At 45.6% G+C, this 20,426-nt stretch overlaps 1 protein-coding gene across 2 annotated transcripts in view; it reads right to left on the bottom strand.

The window, feature by feature from the left end:
• NFXL1 (nuclear transcription factor, X-box binding like 1) overlaps positions 1 to 20,426 on the bottom strand; it is a 133,609-nt gene that overhangs the window by 109,093 nt on the left and 4,090 nt on the right. For both annotated transcript variants that reach the window (XM_073645534.1, XM_073645533.1), the window contains exon 2: positions 5,229 to 5,462. In XM_073645534.1, the coding sequence (XP_073501635.1) occupies positions 5,229 to 5,433 (205 nt within the window). In that variant the 5' untranslated portion in view covers positions 5,434 to 5,462. The remainder of the gene's footprint in view (positions 1 to 5,228; positions 5,463 to 20,426) is intronic.

The raw sequence follows: 20,426 nt of genomic DNA, 5'->3' as shown, positions 1-20,426 counted from the left end.
AATATTTGTTTTATTTATTTTTTATGCCGTTCCTAGTGTGATATAACTGATTAGATTACTTTATTCTTCGGGTCGGTGCGATTACAGAGATACCAGATTTATATCGGGTTTTTATGACTGACAGCTGTCACACACTAAAATACGCTTTTTTTGCAAAATCTAGTTTTTGCATCACCATATTTTGAGAGCTATAATTTTTCCATATTTCGGCCGATAGAGTCATGTGACGGCTTGTTTTTTGCGGGACGAGTTGAAATTTTTATTGGAACCATTTTTGGGCACGTGACATTTTTTGATCGCTTTCTATTCCGTTTTTTGGGAGGTAAAGTTAACAAAAACAAACACTTCAGGAATTGTTTTTTGAGTTTTTTTTTATGCCGTTCTGCGTGTGGTAAAAGTGATCAGGCAGCGTTATTCTTCGGGTCAGTACGTTTACAGCGATACTACACTTACTGTATTTTTTTTATGTTTTGGCGCTTTTACACAATAAAACAATTTTATAGAAAAAAAAATTTTTTTTTTTGCATTGCTTTATTCTGAGCGCTATAACTTTTTTATTTTTTGGCTGATGGAGCTGTATGGCGGCTTTTTTTTGCGGAACAAGATGACGTTTTCAGTGGTACCATTTTTATTTCTATTCTGCTTTTTGATCGCATTTTTTTCCACTTTTTGTTTGGCGATATGATGAAAAAGCATATTTTTTTGCTCCGTTTTTTATTTATTTTTATTACGGTGTGCACAGAAGGAGTTAATTAGTGTGACAGTTTTATAGCTCGGGTTGTTTCGGACGCGGCGATACCAAATATGTGTACTTTTTTTGGTTTTGTAATAATTTACGGATTTATTGGTTTAATATTTTATTTATTTATTTTTATTTATTTTGTGATTTTTTTTTTTAATAGTTTAAAAACTTTTTTTTTACTTTTTTTTACATTTTTACTTAGTCCCTGTATGGGACATTAATTTTTATTTTTCTGATCACTGATCTCATGTAATGTAATACACATATATTACATTATATGAGATCTTCACTGACTGTTTCAGTCAGAGTCTCCTGTCTGACTTCAGCTGCATACAGGCTGAAGTCAGACAGGAAGGACACCATATATGGCAGAGCTGGAGGCGGTCATGTGACCTCCAGCTGCCATAGCAACCCCAGGTCCTCAAACGAAACGGAGGTCTTCGGAGGTAAGTAAGACGACCCCCTCTCTTCCTGCTGTCTCCTATATGCCGCGATCACTACAGATCACAGCATATAGAAGACAGCAAAGGGTTAACATCACTGGGACCTGATCTAATCAGGTCCCGATGATGTACCCTGTCAGAGCTAACGCTCTGCACCGGAATCGCAGTGCTTGCAGGACCCTGGGGGTCCTGAGCACTGCGAGACCACCCACCGTTTTTAAACGTCGGCACTGCACAGAGCCCGGCAAGCTCCGACGTTTATCTACAGTGGGCGGTCGGGAACCGGTTAAAGGGGTTGTCCGGCCTTAGGGTACAAGTCTGCAGTCACTTGTGAATGCATGCTATGAGCAAGTATGTGATTGGCATATGTGTGGTCACGTGCCGACTAGACATCCGTGGCCTCACTCAATACACTAAGACACGTCTAGTTGGAATGTGGCCGGAAATGTGCAAATCGCATATTTGCGGTCACATGACTGCCCTCTCCCGTCACTGGAGAATCCTCGCACTGTGCACATAGAGTGACTGTAGGCTTGTACCTTAAGGCCAGACAACCCCTTTAAGTTCACATGCTAAAGCTGTCCAATAGTTGTCAAGTTATTCATAAAGAAGGAAAAGCAGAAGAACAGTACAACATAGACTGCTAAGAAAAGAAGTGATGGCATATCTCTAAGCGAATGAGGAGTCAACACAGCTGTGTCTCCTTCTCAGTTTTCCCTGCACTGCGGGATCCTGGCCACCCGGCTGTGTACAAAACTGCAAATCCCTCCACATTGGGCGGCCAGGGAAAACCAGTGAAGGGTGAAAAAACAGCACAGCAACACATTCATTTTCATGATCAGTAGAAGTCACAGATGTCAGAAATCATAAAGTGACAACATATTGCAACAATATGGTCGCCTATTAAAGGATGGAAAATCCCTATAATAATTGTTTTTCCATCCATTAAAGAGTATCTGTTGTTTTCGTTTTCACATGAAAATAAGAAACTTTGTAATATATCTTATCAGAGAAATCTGCTTCTTTCTTCTCCTGGATTAATCTTTTCATTTTCAAAATTCTCAATATCTGGGTAAAATCTGTATTCAGTGAAGAAAGATTTTAATATTACTGAGAGAGAATCTTAGTAATAGTAACTGCCATCTCCTATGTAAAAAAGAGAGGAGAAAGGAGGAGCTAGAGGCAGAGCTCCTCCCTCCTCCATAGAATCTTATAAAAACCAACTGCCATCTCTTATCTCAGTAATGGGAAAGTCTTCACTGAATACAGATTGTACCTGGGAATTAAGAATTTTGACAATGAATGATAAGTCCTGGGGAGAAAGAAGCAGATTTCTCTGATGAGATATATTACAAAGTTTCTTATTTTCATGTGTACTATGGATTTATGAAATAAAAATGAAAATTAGGTTTACTAAACTTTTTTTTTTATTATTTTGTCCAGTATTGAAAGAAAGTTTTGAAACTTTACAAATCAATCTATTATGGGATTTGTCTTCATTCCTGTATTAAAAAAAAAAAAAAATTGCATGAAAGTGGCTTCCAACCACCTGCTTTTCACCGGGCAATTTGCCTGCCTTCAGCTACATTGATATCAGAACATACCGATTTGGAGTACAGATGATAGTAGTGATGGTCAGCACCTGTCTTCTCCTCATCGGGACAATCTCCTGCAGCGGCTTATCCCCAGAATAGGTGACACAAATGCTGACCATCACTGCCATCATCTGTACTCTAAATGAGTATGTTTTGTTATAAATGCAGCTGAAGGCAGGCAAATAAGACTAGAGAGAAGCAAAACAGGGGTATGGAAACTACTTGCATATTTTTTTAATTATTTTTTACAGGAATGAAGACAAATCCCCTAATGAAGTGACTTGCAAAGTTTCATATGTTTTCATACTGGACAAAATAATTAAAACAAAAATCACATTTATTTACTCTTTAATAGTAGGATACATACACAAGTTACAGGCCACGATTATTGTCACATATGAGGAAATAAAGATATGTTCCTAATATAAAGAAGAAAATGAGTCGACGCTGGATATTCAATAAATGGATCACTTATACTTTAATATTTGCTTTTATGAAAGGTTATAAAGAAAGGTCTAAAGGGAGCTTTAACGGGTTGTCTTAAAGAGGTATTCCCAATACATATCCCAATATGTAGTAGGTGTAATAATTATATTAGCAAATAACTCCAATTAGAAATGTAGTATAACTTTTCTGATTCACTATGTCTCTTTCCTCATGTGCAGGCATTACAGGACCTTAGGTATCCATGATTATGACCACTAACAGTTGTCACTACATCAGTGGTCATAACCGTGGATACCCAAGGTCCTGCAATGCCTACACATGAGGAAAGAGACATAGCGAATCAAAAAATACTATACTACATTTCTAATTGGAGATATTTGCTAATATTATTATTATTACGCCAACTACATATTGGGATAGGATCTTGGAGATGGGAATACTCCTTTAAGTTCTTAAATGATAAAAATTGGAAATTGCATGTAACAAGCAACTTTGCAATTTAATTCTGTAGTATACGTCAAGGTTACCGGCCACCCTGCAGCCTCAGAGCGGCTGGTCAGCTGGGCGTGGTGCACGTGTGCTGCTTGTAGGCTATGCTACAAGCGCCACTCTGGAGCTGACCAGCCTCAGTCCCTGTGCGCTTCTCTTTGATGCTGCAGAGGCATAGCTCAGTTTGGACCAGCGATGCGACCACGGCACTTGCCTGAACGGTCAATCTCCAAGAAAGCACAGCCCCCAGCAACCAGAAGACTGAGTGCTCCTGAAGACAGAAGATTAGACAACCCCTTTAACTTTTACCCAGCCAGCAGGATTTACCCCTCTAATGTGCTAGACGTGCAGAATCAGTCTTCTACTATTCTATGCAATCATGTCTTTATTATCAATAAGTGATTATGTAGTTACGTCAAAACTTAAAGTTTAATCTCAGATCTTCTGTACCCTGACACGTCCAGGAATGCTATTATGGATCACTGCACTTTGCTGATATAATGTTTACAGCAGTGTGGCTGAAAAACAAACGTGTGTAGGGAGAAGGGGGGCAAGTCATCCCTGTTCTCCTCATTGATGGTATCATGCGTGGTTGACAACACAAGTGCAGGGATGAGTGCCGGCGCTCCCGGACCGGTCAGGGCACAGGAGTGCCGGCGCTCCCGGACCGGTCAGGGCACAGGAGTGCCGGCGCTCCCGGACCGGTCAGGGCACAGGAGTGCCGGCGCTCCCGGACCGGTCAGGGCACAGGAGTGCCGGCGCTCCCGGACCGGTCAGGGCACAGGAGTGCCGGCGCTCCCGGACCGGTCAGGGCACAGGAGTGCCGGCGCTCCCGGACCGGTCAGGGCACAGGAGTGCCGGCGCTCCCGGACCGGTCAGGGCACAGGAGTGCCGGCGCTCCCGGACCGGTCAGGGCACAGGAGTGCCGGCGCTCCCGGACCGGTCAGGGCACAGGAGTGCCGGCGCTCCCGGACCGGTCAGGGCACAGGAGTGCCGAGATTAAACTTCAGTTTTGCTGTAACTACATAATAACTTATTTAGAATAAAAACATGATTGCAAATGACATTAGGAGACTGACTCTGCACATTTCACACATTATAAAGGTGAATCCTATTAGGAGAGTCCCCTTTAATATCCAGTCCTACATGAGGGCACGTACAGGGTGGAGTACGGACTTTTTATTGAACCGATATTCTGCTCGGCACGTGCGCTCATGTCCGAGCTCGGTATTTCTGTCTGCTGAGCAGAGGGGTCTTGTGAGTGATCGGCGGGGATCTTGAACCCAGACCGCATTTCATCTGCTGTACATGTTAAGAAGGGACTGGATTTTAAAATAAAAAAAATAACGATATTACTCTTACCCATGTCAATCACTGTGTACTGCACAAACAAGAGTATAGCTACGATATTGCAATAGGTTAGAATATGAAAGCACAATGAAAACCCCCCCTTTTTTTTTTTTTTTTTTTTTTTTTTAAGGAAAATGAAGATGACTGGAAACCAATTCTTACCATTAACACTCACTGACTGGACAGGCCTGCTGACAGATGCATAGGACACGTTTCCTCTTCCAGCGCTGGACCAAGGACCACTTGAGAAGGCAGCATTTCTGGCAGGCACTGGTGCAGGTCCTGGTGCAGGGGATGGAGCACCATTTAAAGAAACCCCACGACCCCTTGCTCGGCCTCTGCCACCTTGGCGCCATGGAGCATCCATTGTGCTTCTTGTTACAGATCACTCAACATCTGAAAGACATCCCAATGATACATTGAATTGCTGATATAGAGTGGGGTGAGAAATGTTTGGGCAGGAGTAAACCTGAAGTTGTGGCAACTTTCACTGTATGAAGTCAGATTGCCCCAGATGTGAATCCCCGCAACTGAAGCCATATTCAGGGCTGTAGGTGGCATCGTCTCCAAAGTTACACTGTCATCCACAGGCATTAGGGCCATACTCCCAGAGAGGCTCTGGCCATACTTTATAGGAAACATATAAAACTACAATCCTCTATGCCAGAGAACAGAGACAACCCACTGATGAGGATGGGCAACGTCCAGTATTCACTTTGGTGGGTTTTCAGGGGAAAAACTACTGCCAGGTTTCACCAAAGGTTATCGCAGATCACTGAGGTCCAGTATGTGATCAGCTTCATTGCTTGAAAGGTCTTTTGACAATAAGTCTTGTACCAGGAGAAGATGCCCTTCAAGATTAAGCCGCACCATAAGGTGCACACAGCATCCCCACCACATAAGGGCCAGCAGTCGGCTGAGGTCTCACTGCAGTAACTTTAATGGGTTGTCTTCTATATTGATAACCTACCCTTAGGGTAGGTAGCCAATATTCAGATTGGTGGGGAGGCAACAGCCAACACCCCCACCAATCAGCTGTTCCTGGTGCCGGTGGCAGCCGGATGTGCTCCGTTGCCGAGCTGCACAGAACAAGTCCGTCAACTGAAGTGTTGCCGCTGCCGACTACTGAATATACTATTGACTCAAATAGTGGATGGATGTGCAGTACCCGCCAAGGCCACAATACAGCTGATGGAGCAGCTGAGCACATCCGGACGCTGCCGGAACCGGGAACAGTGGATTAGTGGGTGTGCCGAATGACGCATCCACACCAATCAGACATTGACGACCTACCGTAAGGCCACATTCACATGTCAAGTATTTAGTTAGTTTAGCGAGAAAATTAATAGCACAACATTGGTTGGATATTCAAGAGCCCAACAAAAATGGAATATATTAATAAAATAAACTGGTTTCTAGATATGGAAAAAGGGGTATATGAGAGAAGAGGTACCATTCATAAACTTAAACAACTTTGGGCTTTGTGGATTGACGAGTCAGGGCTAGTGTCTAGGGAACTAATGAGACATAGACTGGGCTTGATTTAATAAGGAGGACTCCTAGGTATTGGACCCATGTATACTTTAGGTGTAATAGAAATGTATATATTGGAATGACTCCAAAGAGAGATGCTTTGACTTTAGGTCTCATCAGTAAGGTGACAACTGTTTGTGTTCTTCTGGTTTTTCTTCCTCTCCTTCCCTTTCCTCTTTCCCCTTCCCGTCCCTTTCCCTTCTATGTAGCTTCTAGATTTGATATGGTTTTCATTGTGTATTATGTTTGTTTAAAAACTGTTGGGAAATTTCAATAAAGATACTTTATTAAAAATATATATATATTTGGTCAGTATTTTACATCAGTATTTGTTTTTCAATAATTTTTTATTAAACTTTTAAAAGGGTATTTACCTCAGTATTTGTAAGCCAAAACCAGGAGTGGGTGATAAATGCAGAAGTGGTGACGAGTTTCTATTATACTTTTCCTCTGATTGTTCCACTCCTGGTTTTGGCTTATAAATACTGATATAACATAGTGACCGAATACTGAACGTGTGACTGTGGACTTAGGATAGGCCATCACTATAAAATCCAGTACAAACCCTTTAAAAGAGCTTGGCCAGGTGCCAATACAAAGCCATTATTAAATAGCATATGATGACATTTATTAATCTCATGTGTTTTTAAAATCATTCTGTAGACTCTCTATATGTAACACACACTGTGGGACAGGGGCAAAATGTATGAAAACACATGCGCTGAAGGTAAGGGAGGCAGAAGTCACATCCCCACTGCATCCATTGCTTCTTGTTGTGTATACACATGCATAAGCGATTACTTGGGAGTCCGTCACCACAAATTTACACTTTAACCCCTTAATGACCGCCAATACGACTTAAAACTGACCTGCGATATAAGAGACTAGCATCCCCCGACAGGCGACAATCCAGCAGCTGTCCACTATAGATGACAACTTGCTGTATCAGCCATGATCAGTGTTGGCACCGACCATGGCCTTTTAACTCCTTAAATACTGCTATCAATAGTGACTACAGCATCTAGATGGTTAACAGAGTGTGAGGTCTCTCTCTTTAAGCGCACCCTGAGATCTTGATCATGTAGTCCTGATGTTTGCCATGGCAATTCATAACCAAATAACGGCCTTAAAGTCTGCCAGCTATAGCGGCCTGTTCAGAAGTTAGTAACATTTAGGAGGTAAAAAAATACATTTTGTAAATTTCCTTTAAAAAATGAAAAATTACTGCTATATTTTTAAACCTTCTAAAATGCTAACAAAATAAAAGAACATTTTACAATTGGTGCTGATGTAAAGCAGACATGAGGGAAATGTTATTTATTAATGTTTTTGTGTGGTATGACTATCTAGATTAAAGGGATAATCATTCAAAGCTAGAAAATTGCTATTTTTTTTTTTAAATTGTCACATTTCTGACATTTTTATAAATAAACACGAAAAACATATCAACCTAAATTTACGGTAACTATTATTATAAAGCATAACGTGTCACGAAAAAACAATCACAAAGTCAATGGGATATGTTGAAGCACTCCAGAATTATTACTACATAAAGTGACATGTCAGATTTCAAAAATTTGGCCTGGTCACTAAGGGGTTAAACTAACCATATAGCTTTGCAAAAGATGGAGAAACAATAAAAATCATTCTATTTTTAAATCTGTTCCTCCATTGCTCCAATAAACATTATTGTAATATGCAAATGAAGGTGCTCGGTGCACCCTTGGAGCGGCAAAATGCCCTGGTGCCCTGTTCCACCCACTTATTTAGATTACTGCCACTCCTATGTTGACTGACAGTGCAGACTTGACCAGGGCCAGCTCTGTCTGAAGAAAAAAACATGTTAAGCGATTACTGCCCCAGTGCAGGAGAAAGTAGACACATCACTCTCTCCTCGCTGCTGACATTTCTTGGGTATAGCTGTTTAGAGATGTTAGCAGCGAGGAGAGGGCGAGTTGTAAAGGAAGAGCATTTTAAGAAAACAAAGCATTAATACAGTGCAGAAGTTTTTCACAGCTATCTAGACCGCCTCTTCCTAGAATATAACTGATCTGACAACCATTGTGCCATTGCTAGAGGGAAAATGTAGCATGAAATTGTACCAAGAGTGTGAACCACTCATTACAGCCACCATGTCTTCTGGTTTAGGCTGATTTCACACTTCTCAAACTCTCGGTCTGTGTAAATATCATGGTACCCTGACTAGCCACAGGTCATTTGACCTAAACTCAACAGCCCCATAGATTTTTCATCCATATCTCAGATTTTTATATCCATTATTATACATCAAATAAAAATAAAAATAATAAAAGAGTAAATAAAATTTCCTAAGGTAATAATTGCAATAGATTATGTAAAAAACAGTTGATATCCATATGGAATCCATTTTATTATTATTATATTTATTTGTTTTTTTTACATATATCCACTGAGTTTAATGGGCGAGCCTAATCTGTAAACTACATCAAGGCATTGAATGCTGTGATTTATTTTTTCTACATGCTGAACTTCCTCATTCACTTGCATTGGTCCATGTAATGTTGTGAGGCAGTGACTGGAATAGTATACGGGGGGACGTTATATATCCCCCAGAATGTGTACAGAGACCTATGAAATCCATTGGAGTGCATTGCAGTCACAGACACACCTGCAGCTGCAATGCAGGAATGAAGGTGAGCATTGACCTGGTCTGGCTATCTGGCTAAGACAGATTAGTAAAACCCGGCAGGGCCTTCATTTCCTGAAGGAGGCTACAGGAAGGCAGTGGGGCAGCCTTCTCCCTCCAACCCGGGTTTTCCAGTGGCTCTTGCCCCAGGTCCTTTAAAAACCCTGCATTAAGGATTAGTGTTGTTCAGTGTTGGAACCTGCTAGGAGCATAGCAGGAAAGCTCAGCAGTATTGAGTGTGGCTGAACCCACGCCTAGGAAGGCTCTGCACCTGTCAGGCTCTGAGCGGCCCGGCGCGGCCATTGCCCACGGCAATCGTTGTTTAAGGACTCGTGTTAACCCGGCTGCAAACGGGAGGACTTTTCTGTTTACCCGTGAGTTGCTGAATAAGCTGTTTATGTTGGACTTGCTTGGGTCACTGCCTCAGTTACTGCACGGTGTGAACACCACCGCCTTACAGCTTGGTGGAGAATGCGGGCAGTGTGACTGAGGCATACCTCCACCGGCAGCTGCATGACCACAATCCGGCTGGCCACCTTTCAGCCTAAACCTGTGTACAAAATGGAGGAGCTATTAAGGCAATTAGTCCACAAGTAGGGGCAGCAACAGCAAACCAATGAGCTGATCATGCAGCAGCTCACAGCTCTGCGGGAGACGCCGACGGCACCAGCTCCGGAACAAGGTTCGCTCCGCGTTGAGGAAGATGGGACCGGAGGACGACGTGGAAGCCTTCCTGACCATTTATGAGAGCACAGTAGAGCAGGAAAACCTACCAGCCAGCCAGTGGACAGAAGTGGTGGCTCCGTTTTTGGTCGGCGATGCCCAGAAGGCCTACTTCGACCTCAGTCGGGAGGACGCCCAGGACTACCAGAGGCTCAAAGGTGAGATCCTTGCCCGACTGGGGGTCAATACGTACGTAGAGGGCTCAGCGCGTGTTTTCACGGGCCTATGTGGAGACCCGACCCGCCCAGTTTCAGGCTTATGACCTTTTGCAGCTGGTCAAGAGGTGGCTCCAGCCTGAGTCTTTGACTCCAGCCCAGATGGTGGAGAGGGTGGTGGTCGACTGGCTGGTGAGGACTCTGCCGGCCGCTATCCAACGTTGGGTGGGGCAAGGGGACCCCGGCACCCTCGACCAGGTGGTCAGCCTGATCGAGCGCCACTCGGCCACTCAGGACTTTATCCGAGACTTTGCCCCACTCGCGGCTGTCACGCCAATCCCTCCCAACCCAGGAACCGGGTAAGGGGTCGCATCCCACTGCTGAGGACAGTCAGCGCCATACCCGTGCTGAAGGGGTACCCCGGAGTGAGAGTGGCAGGAGACCGGTTCCCTCCCTAACGGTCATAAGACCGAACAATACCTCCACAGTTAGGTGCTGGTGGTGTCAGGGGCCGGGACATGTGGTTGCTAACTGCCCCCTGACTACGGAACCCATGGACTGCGGGTATAACCACCAGATCTCAATGTACGCCCAGACTGTTTGCACTGCGAGTGCCGACCCCCCCGGACAGTGAACCCCAACTGTGCCAGGTACTGGTTAATGGGTACCTCATGGAGGCCCTCCTAGATTCGGGGAGCCTAGTGACTTTGGTACATGGGTCGCTGGTGGCAGGAGACAACCCCAGTGGACGGACAGGCGGGGTTGTGTGTATCCATGGGGACCTCCGAGAGTACCCAACCGCGGAGGTAGTTTTGTCCACGCCATGTGGAGACATAAAACATGTGGTGGGGGTGGAAAAAACTCTTCCCTATGGGACTGTGTTGGGAGCAGACCCCTGTTCTGGACTCTGTGGAAAAATAAAAACCACTCTCCCCCGGTAAAATGTATTACAGGCGCTGTACCCGACGAACCCGAGTTAGGGGTACCTGCCGTAGGGGTGTCCAACCCCGATAGGTTTCCCCTAGAGGTGCTGGCAGGAGAGGTCGAGGAGACCTCATCGATCCCCGAACTGGAAGTGTCCCGGGGCACGTTTGGGACAGCTCAGCTACAGGATCCCACTCTGACTCGGGCGCGAGAAAGGGTGTTAGAGGTAAATGGCATAGCTCAACAGCCCGATGCAGATACTGTATTTCCATGCATGATAGTCAATGGTGAGTTGCTCTATAGGGTAGACAAAATCAGGGACGAGGTCGTGGAACAGTTAGTGGTACCTCAGTCGTACCGTCGGGCGGTTCTGGAGTTGGCACACACACACACCTGCTGGGTGGACACTTAGGGGTTAAAAAGACGCAAGAGCGTATCTTGCAGCGGTTCTTTTGGCCGGGGATTTACGCGGAGGTCCAAAAGTACTGCGAATCCTGTCCCGAATGTCAGTTGACCACACCCACCGCAAGTTTCCGTAGCCCATTGGTACCCCTGCCAGTGATAGTTACCTTTTGAACGGATTTCAATGGACTTGGTAGGGCCCATTGTAAAATCCGCTCGTGGCCACCAATATATACTGGTGGTCGTCGACTATGCCACCCGGTACCCGGAGGCTATACCGCTATGCCACACCTCGGCAAAACAGATTGCACAGGAGCTGTTTGCCATGTTCTGTCGCCTTGGACTACCTAAGGAGATCCTGACAGATCAGGGGACCCCTTTTATGTCCAAAGTGACAAGGGAACTGTGCAAACTGCTAAAGATTAAACAATTGCGCACCTCAGTGTACCACCCTCAAACCGACGGGCTAGTGGAACGGTTCAATAAAACCCTCAAGTCCATGTTAAAAAAGGTGGTTTCTAAGGACGGAAGGGATTGGGACATGTTGCTACCCTATTTGATGTTCGCCGTCCATGAGGTACCCCAGGCTTCCACAGGGTTCTTTCCCTTTGAGTTATTGTACGGCAGACACCCTAGGGGTCTGTTGGACGTAGCCAAAGAGACGTGGGAACAAGAGCCGACTCCACATAGGAGTATAATTGAACACGTGGCAAGTTGCTGGACCGGATCGCGGCGGTCATGCCCATCGTGAAAGAACATATGTTAGATGCCCAAGCAGCCCAGAGGCGCACATGTAATAAAAGAGCCAGAGTCAGGTCTTTTAACAAGGGCGATCGGGTGTTAATACTGGTACCCACAGCCGAGAGTAAACTCATGGCCAAGTGGCAAGGGCCATATGAGGTTTGAGAAAAGGTGGGGGAGATAAATTACCGGGTGTATCAGCCCAGAAGGAGGAAACCTGAGCAGCTTTATCATGTAAACATGCTAAAACCTTGGAAAGATCGAGAGTGTTTAGTTACAGACGTCACTCCGGGCATATCGCCAGAGAGTTCTCTACCTTCAGCCAGGGATGCATCCGGGGGGGGAGAGGTCAGGATAAGTGATGCTGTCACTAAACAGCAGCGACGGGAGGCTCGCTCGCTGGTGCAGCAGAATACCGACGTGTTCTCAGAGCTACCGGGTAGGACTACAGTACTCCAACATGACACTGTCACCGAACCTGGGATAAGGGTGCGAATGAGACCGTACCGGGTACCTGAGGCTGGGAGGCAAGCCATCACGGCTGAGGTAAAACAGATGCTCCAGTTAGGCGTCATCGAGGAATCACGGAGTGAGTGGGCTAGCCCCATCGTACTGATTCCGAAACCAGACGGATCGTTACGCTTCTGTAACGATTTCCGAAAACTAAATGAAGTGTCGAAGTTTGACCTTTATCCAATGCCCATGGTGGATGAGCTGATTGAGAGACTGGGGCAGGCTCAGTACTTTACCACGCTCAATCTCACCAAGGGTTACTGGCAAGTACCTCTCACGAAATCAGCGAAGGAAAAGACCGCCTTCATAACTCCGGAGGGTCTATATCACTATGTGGTCTTACCTTTTCGGTTACATGGGGCCCCGGCTACATTCCAGAGGTTGATGGACATAGTGCTCAAGCCTCATCAGGAGTACGCGTCCGCGTATCTAGATGATATTATCCTCTTTAGCACCGACTGGCATACGCATCTATCCCAGGTACAAGCAGTGCTGGATTCTCTTAGAACCGGGGGGTTAACAGCAAAGTAAAAAAAAAAATGTGCGATGGGGCTAGAGGAAGCCCGATATTTGGGGTATCTGATTGGACGAGGAGTTATCAAGCCCCAAATCAATAAAGTTGAGGCCATAAAAAATTGGCCTAAACCGTCAAGTACAAAGAAGGTGAGGGAGTTCCTTGGCATCCTTACCGCCGGTTTATACCTAATTTTGCTGGGAGAATGGCGGCCCTGACCAATCTCTTGAAAGGGGGGGGGGGGGGAAATCGGTAATGGTTCGGTGGAACCCTCAGGCACAAGAAGCCTTTCAGTCCATGAAGTTGGCCCTGTGTGCGGTCCTCATCAGCCCCAACTTCAAGGAAACCTTCATTGTACAGACAGATGCCCCGGAGGTAGGCCTAGGGGCGGTGTTGTCACAGAAAGTGAATGGTGATAAGCACACGGTCACCTACTTGAGTAGGAAGCTTATCCTGGCAGAGAAAAACTATAGCGTGGTAGAGTAAGTGTTTGGCTATTGGGCCTTGGAATCGCTACGTTATTATTTGTTCGGGAATCAGTTCCGCTTGGTGATGGACCACTTACCCTTGGGTATGGATGAGGAATTCCAAGAAGAGGAATGCGCGAGTCACCAGGTGGTTCCTGTCACTGCAAAATTTCAGTTTCTCTGTAGAACATCGCCCTGGGAAGTCACAGGCAAACGCGGATGCCCTGTCCCGGGCACCCTGTATGGTGACAAATGTTCAACCCCACAAGTTTCAACAGAGGGGGGGAGGGATATGTGAGGCAGTGACTGAAATCGTATACTAAGGACGTTATATATCCCCCAGAATGAGCACAGAGACCTATGAAATCCATTCGAGTGCATTGCAGTCACAAACTCACCTGCGGCTGCAATGCAGGAATGAAGGTGACCATTGACCTGGTCAGGCTATCTGGCTAAGGCAGATTAGTAAAACCCGGCAGGGACTTCATTTCTTGGGGGAGGTTACAGGAAGGCAGTGGGGCGGCCTCCTTCCTCCAACCTGGGTTTTCCAGTGGCTCTTGCCACAGGTCCTTTCAAAACCCTGCATTAAAGATTAGTGTTGTTCTATGTTGGAATCTGCTAGGAGCATAGCAGGAAAGCTCAGCAGGATTGAGTGTGGCTGAACCCATGCCTAGGAAGGCTCTGCACCTGTCAGGCTCTGAGCGGCCCGGCGCGGTCGTTGCCCACGGCAATCGTTGTTTAAGGACTCGTGTTAACCCGGCTGCGAACCGGAGGACTTTTCTGTTTACCCGTGAGTTGCTGAATAAAGCTGTTTATGTTGGACTTGCTTGGGTCACTGCCTCAGTTACTGAATGGTGTGAACACCGCCGCCTTACAAGGGGCAGATGATGAGCACTTCAATATTACTCATTCATTATCTGATCAGACTGCTAAGGTCCCATCATCATAAGCATACAAGCACCTAATGACATGAAATGCATGTTTATTGTGATAGAGAAAGGGATAAGTGGCTGCATTGCCTATGGATCTACTCTATACACCCTATTGGACAAACCATTAGCAGACTTGGTTTCCAGCATCATCTCTATGCTGACGACACCTTATACACCTCTTCTCCTGACATCATCCCCACCTTAATACAAAATACCAGGGATTGTCTGTTCGCTGTCTCTAACACCATGTCCTCCCTCTATCTGAAACTGAATCTCTCCAAAACTGAACTTTTCATGTTTCCTCCCTTTGCTAACCTATTTATACCCAATTACCTTGGGTGGTTCAACCATAACTCCCAAGCAGCACGCTCACTGTCTTGGGGTCATATTTGACACAGAACTTTCCTATATTTCCTATAACCAATTACTCGCTTGCTCATGTCACTTGCATCTTAAAAACATCAACAGAATCTGACATCTTCTGACCTTTGAAACCAGGGCTGTGGAGTTAGTAAGCCAAACCACCGACTCCACAACTCTGACTCCACAGCACGGCCTCACTACTGAGCATGTACAACCCCTGGCAAAAATTATGGAATCACCGGGCTCGGAGGATGTTCATTCAGTTTAATGTTGTTGAAAAAAGCATATCACAGACATGGCACAAAACTTCATTTCAAATGGCAACTTTAGAGCTTTAAGAAACACTAAAATAAATCAAGATTAAAAATGTGTACCCTCAGTAAGGGTAATTTTTTTTCAAACCAAGCAGAGGGAAAAAATTATGGAATCACCCTGTAAATTTTCATTTCCAAAACTAACACCTGCATCAAATTAGATCTGCTCGTTAGTCTGCATCTAAAAAGGAGTGATCATACCTTGGAGAGCTGTTGCACCAAGTGGACTGACATGAATCATGGCTCCAACACGAGAGATGTCAATTGAAACAAAGGAGAGGATTATCAAACTCTTAAAATAAGGTAAATCATCACGCAATGTTGCAAAAGATGTTGGTTGTTCACAGTCAGCTGTGTCTAAAATCTGGACCAAATACAAACGACATGGGAAGGTTGATAAAGGCAAACATACTGGTAGACCAAGGAAGACATCAAAGCGTCAAGACCGGAAACTTAAAGCAATATGTCTCCAAAACAGGAAATGCACAACAAAACAAATGAGGAAAGAATGGGAGAAAACTGGAGTCAATGTCCGCATAAAGGAGATGGGATTTACATACAGAAAAGCTAAACATAAGCCATCATTAACACCTAAACAGAAAAAACAAGGTTACAATGGGCTAAGGAAAAGCAATCGTGGACTGTGGATGACTGGATGAAAGTCATATTCAGTGATGAATCCCGAATCTGCATTGGGCAAGGTGATGATGCTGGAACTTTTGTTTGGTGCCGTTCCAATGAAATTTATAAAGATGACTGCATGAAGAGAACATGCAAATTTCCACAGTCATTGATGATATGGGGTTGCATGTCAGGTAAAGGCACTGGGGAGATGGCTGTCATTACATCTTCAATAAAGGCCCAAGTTTACATTGATATTTTGGACAGTTTTCTTATCCCATCAATTGAAAGGATGTTTGGAGATGATGACATCATTTTTCAAGATGATAATGCACCTGCCATAGAGCAAAAACTGTGAAAACATTCCTTGAAAGAAGACACATAAGGTCAATGTCATGGCCTGCAAATAGTCCGGATCTCAATCCAATTGAAAATCTTTGGTGGAAGTTGAAGAAAATGGTCCATGACAAGGCTCCAACCTGCAAAGCTGATCTGGCAACAGCAATCCGAGAAAGTTGGAGCCAGATTGATGAAGAGTACTGTTTGTCACTCATTAAGTCCATGCCTCAGAGACTGCAAGCTGTTATTAAAGCCAGAGGTGGTGCAACAAAATACTAGTATTGGAGTGTTCTTTTGTGTGTTTGTTTTTCATGATTCCATAATTTTTTCCTCAAAATTGAGTAATTCCATAAGTTTTTCCCTCTGCTTGGTCTGAAAAAAAATTACCCTTACTAGGTACCACATTTTTAAGCTTGATTTCTTTTAGTGTTTCTCAAAGCCCTAAAGTTGCCATTTGAAATGACTTTAGTTTTGTGCCATGTCTGTGATCTGCTTTTATCAACAGTAACCCCTTCGCAACCTTGGGTTTTGTCGTTTTTGCTTTTCGTTTTTTGCTCCCCTTGTTCCCAGAGCCATAGCGTTTTTATTTTTTGGACAATATGGCCGTGTGAGGGCTTATTTTTTGCGGGACAAGTTGTACTTTTCAACGCCATTACTAGTTTTACCATATCGTGTACGGGAAAACGGGAAAAAAAATCCAAGGGTGGTAAAATTGCAAAAAAAGTGCAATACCACAGTTGTTTTTTTTTTTTTTTTTTTACCACGTTCACTGAATGCTAAAACTGACCTGCCATTCTTATTCTCCAGGTCATTACGAGTTTGTAGACACCAAACATGTATAGGTTATTTTATATTTAAGTGGTGAAAAAAAATTCAAAAATTTGGTAAAAAAAACTAAAAAAAAAAATAGCGCCATTTTCCGAGACCTGTAGCGTCTCCATTTTTCGTGATCCAGGGCTAATTGAGGGCTTATTTTTTGCGCGCCGGGCTGACGTTTTTATTGATAACATTTTGGGGTAGATCCGATGTTTTGATCGCCCGTTATTGCATTTTATTGCAATTTTGCGGCGACCAAAAAACGTAATTCTGGCGTTTAGAATTTTTTCTCGTTACACCGTTTACCGATCGGATTAATTCTTTTTTTATATTGATAGATCGGGCGATTCTGAACGCGGCGATACCAAATATGTGTATGTGGGGTTTTTTTTTTTACATTTTATTTTGAATGGGGCGAAAGGGGGGTGATTTAAACTTTTATATTTTTTTTATATTTTTCAAAACATTTTTTTTTCACTTACTGCATGCTTCAATAGTCTCCATAGGAGACTAGAAGCAGCAGTTGTCCGATCGTCTCTGCTACATACAGGGGACCAGCAGATCCCCTGCATATAGCAGAATTGGTCCTGTGCTATGAGCGCCGACCACTAGGTGGCGCTCATAGCGACCAGATCATGACAACCACAGGCGTCTGCTGCAGACCCTGGGTTGTCATGCACGCCCATCAGCGACCCGTGATCACGTGATGGGGTCGCCGGTGGGCGGGGCTTATGACGCGCAACCCGGAAGCGCGCGTTAAATGCCGCTGTCGGAGATTGACAGCAGTATTTAACATATTAACAGCCGCGGGTGGATCGCGATTCCACCCGCGGCTGTTGCGGGCACATGTCAGCTGTAAGAATCAGCTGACGTGCTCGGTTCAGTGAGGGCTCAGCGCAGCAGCCCTCACTGAACGGGGGGTACGCAAATGTGCGTACTAATACGGCAAGGGTTGGAAAGGGGTTAAACAACTGAATGAACATCCTCCGAGCCCTGTGATTCCATAATTTTTGCCAGGGGTTGTATATAAAGTGCAGCACAGATTTATCTCAACTAAAAGCCTAAATCCTTAGATCAGGAACAGAACAGACATTCATTGGACATTTCATAACTTTCCCAAATTCTTATGAAAACATTTACAGCACATCCTGCATTGTACTACTGTATCCAATGTATTATATATTTTAGGAGTTGGAGTCAGTCAATTACATACTGTAACATACCTGGCGGCGTCCTTGCATAGTGGTCCATCTCCCACTGTGCAAGAGCATGCACTTGATTTCCAGTCCAGACTATCACTCTGGCTTTCCTCCATGCTGTCTGCTTGCCTCGGTTTCTTCTGCTTAAGGGCGGCGCCCGATCACTTCCTGCTTCTTGTAGCTGCTGCGGGCACACCCCTTGTGCGTCCTCAGCCTATTGCTGTCTGTCACCTGGTATTTAACCCAGCTCTTTCCTGGAATCCTTGCCTGAGCATCTTGTTCTGTCAGTTGGCCTTTGGTCGCTGACATGCCAGGTCCTTTCCTGTTCCCTGCCTTCGGTATCAGTTCAAGTGTCTGAACTGTGTCCTGTCTGTGCACTCTAGCCAGCTACCTGTCTGAACACTCTCTTAGCCTGTTCATCCTGCCTTCTAGGGGCTGCATACCTAGATCTGCTTCTGTGTTTGTTTGCCTGTCTGTCCGCCTTCCTTAGGCTGTATTTCTAGGCCAGTCTGAACACGCTCCTTGCCTGTTCGTCCCGCCTCTCTGGGGGCCGCATACCCAGACTCGCTCCTGTCTCTCGCTGCAGTGTCGGTTTCTGTCCGAACACTCAGTTCCTGTCTGAACACTCTCCTACCTTTTACCTGTTTTGTTTATATGTCCGTCCCTTCCCTTTTTCTGCAGAGTCTGAACCTGCTCCTAACTCCTACTCGTAGTCGCTGTACTTTCGTTTGTGAGTTTAGTGTCCACTCGCTACTTCATTGGAAGTATCTGGTTCTGTCTTTCCCTTCCTGTCTGTTCCGTGTGAACAGAGCCCTGTCCCCTCTGCTCCGCCTTGCTCACCGCTCCTGCGGTTTCCGCTCTGCTCCGCCTTGCTCACTGCTCTGGCAGTCTCGCTCTGCCCTGACCCTTTGCTCACTGCTCTGGCAGTCTCGCTCTGCCCTGACCCTTTGCTCACTGCTCTGGCAGTCTCGCTCTGCCCTGACCCTTTGCTCACTGCTCTGGCAGTCTCGCTCTGCCCTGACCCTTTGCTCACTGCTCTGGCAGTCTCGCTCTGCCCTGACCCTTTGCTCACTGCTCCGGCAGTCTCGCTCTGCCCTGACACTTTGCTCACTGCTCCGGCAGTCTCGCTCTGCCCTGACCCTTTGCTCACTGCTCCAGCAGTCTCGCTCTGCTCTGACCCTTTGCTCACTGCTCCAGGGGGCCTCGTCCTGCTCTACTCTCGCTCACCGCTCCAGGCGGCCTCGTCTTGCTCGCCGCTCCGGGTGGCCTCACTCTGCTGTGTTTGTCCACCGCATCTGCGGTTCTGTTCCAGTCTGTACTGGGTCCTATCCACTCTGTGCTCAAACCTGTCGTACCTGCCAGTACCTCCCTGCCTGCATACCAGTCGTGCTTACCAACATCCACCTGCCTGCATACCGGCCGTACCTCCCTGTTTGCATACCAGTCGTGCTTGTCAGCATCCACCCATCTGCATACCTGCCGTGTCTGCCTGTACCCACCAGTCTGTGTGCCAGCCTAACCTGCCTGTTCCTGTATTCCCCGGTGTGGGTCAACAGCCGTGTCCGGGGTCTGACCTGGAGTAGCACCTGGTCCCTCTGCTCGGTCCCTCCTTGGTGCACTGGCGTCGTATGTCGTCGTGCGACCTTGTCGGATCGGGTGGATACTTAGTTACGCCCCTCCAGGCATTCACTCTCCGGTACGGTCCAGTGGAATCACTACATATACACGCACACGCCAGTCAGTCCGGGCGTGTGCATTACACATACCAACTCCACCGCCTTGTTTGAGACTGCAAAAACTCTAACTGTTGCTCCTATTCATTCTCGTCTAGATTACTGCAACTCTTTACTGATTTGTCTCCCTCTAACCAAACTTTCTCCTTTCCAATCCGTCCTGAATGTGGCAGCCATGATAGTCTTTCTGGCTAGCAACTACACCGATGCCTTCTCCTTGCCAGTCGTTACACTGGTTGTCCAATCGCTACAGATACAATACAATACAATACAATACAATACAAAACAAACTTCTCTCTCTCACCCACAAAGTTCTCCACAGTTCTGCACCATGCTACATCTCCTCCTTCATCTCTATCACCCTACCCGTATCCTCCGCTCCACAACTGATCTAAGACTAACATCT

Source organism: Phyllobates terribilis, unplaced genomic scaffold (assembly GCF_046119375.1).
Source record: "Phyllobates terribilis strain yellow unplaced genomic scaffold, ASM4611937v1 Scaffold_1__5_contigs__length_1240528914, whole genome shotgun sequence".
In the NCBI taxonomy this organism is placed as follows: Eukaryota; Metazoa; Chordata; class Amphibia; order Anura; family Dendrobatidae; genus Phyllobates; species Phyllobates terribilis.
Note: the sequence above shows the minus strand (reverse complement) of the source record. Positions and strands in the feature narration are given on the sequence as shown.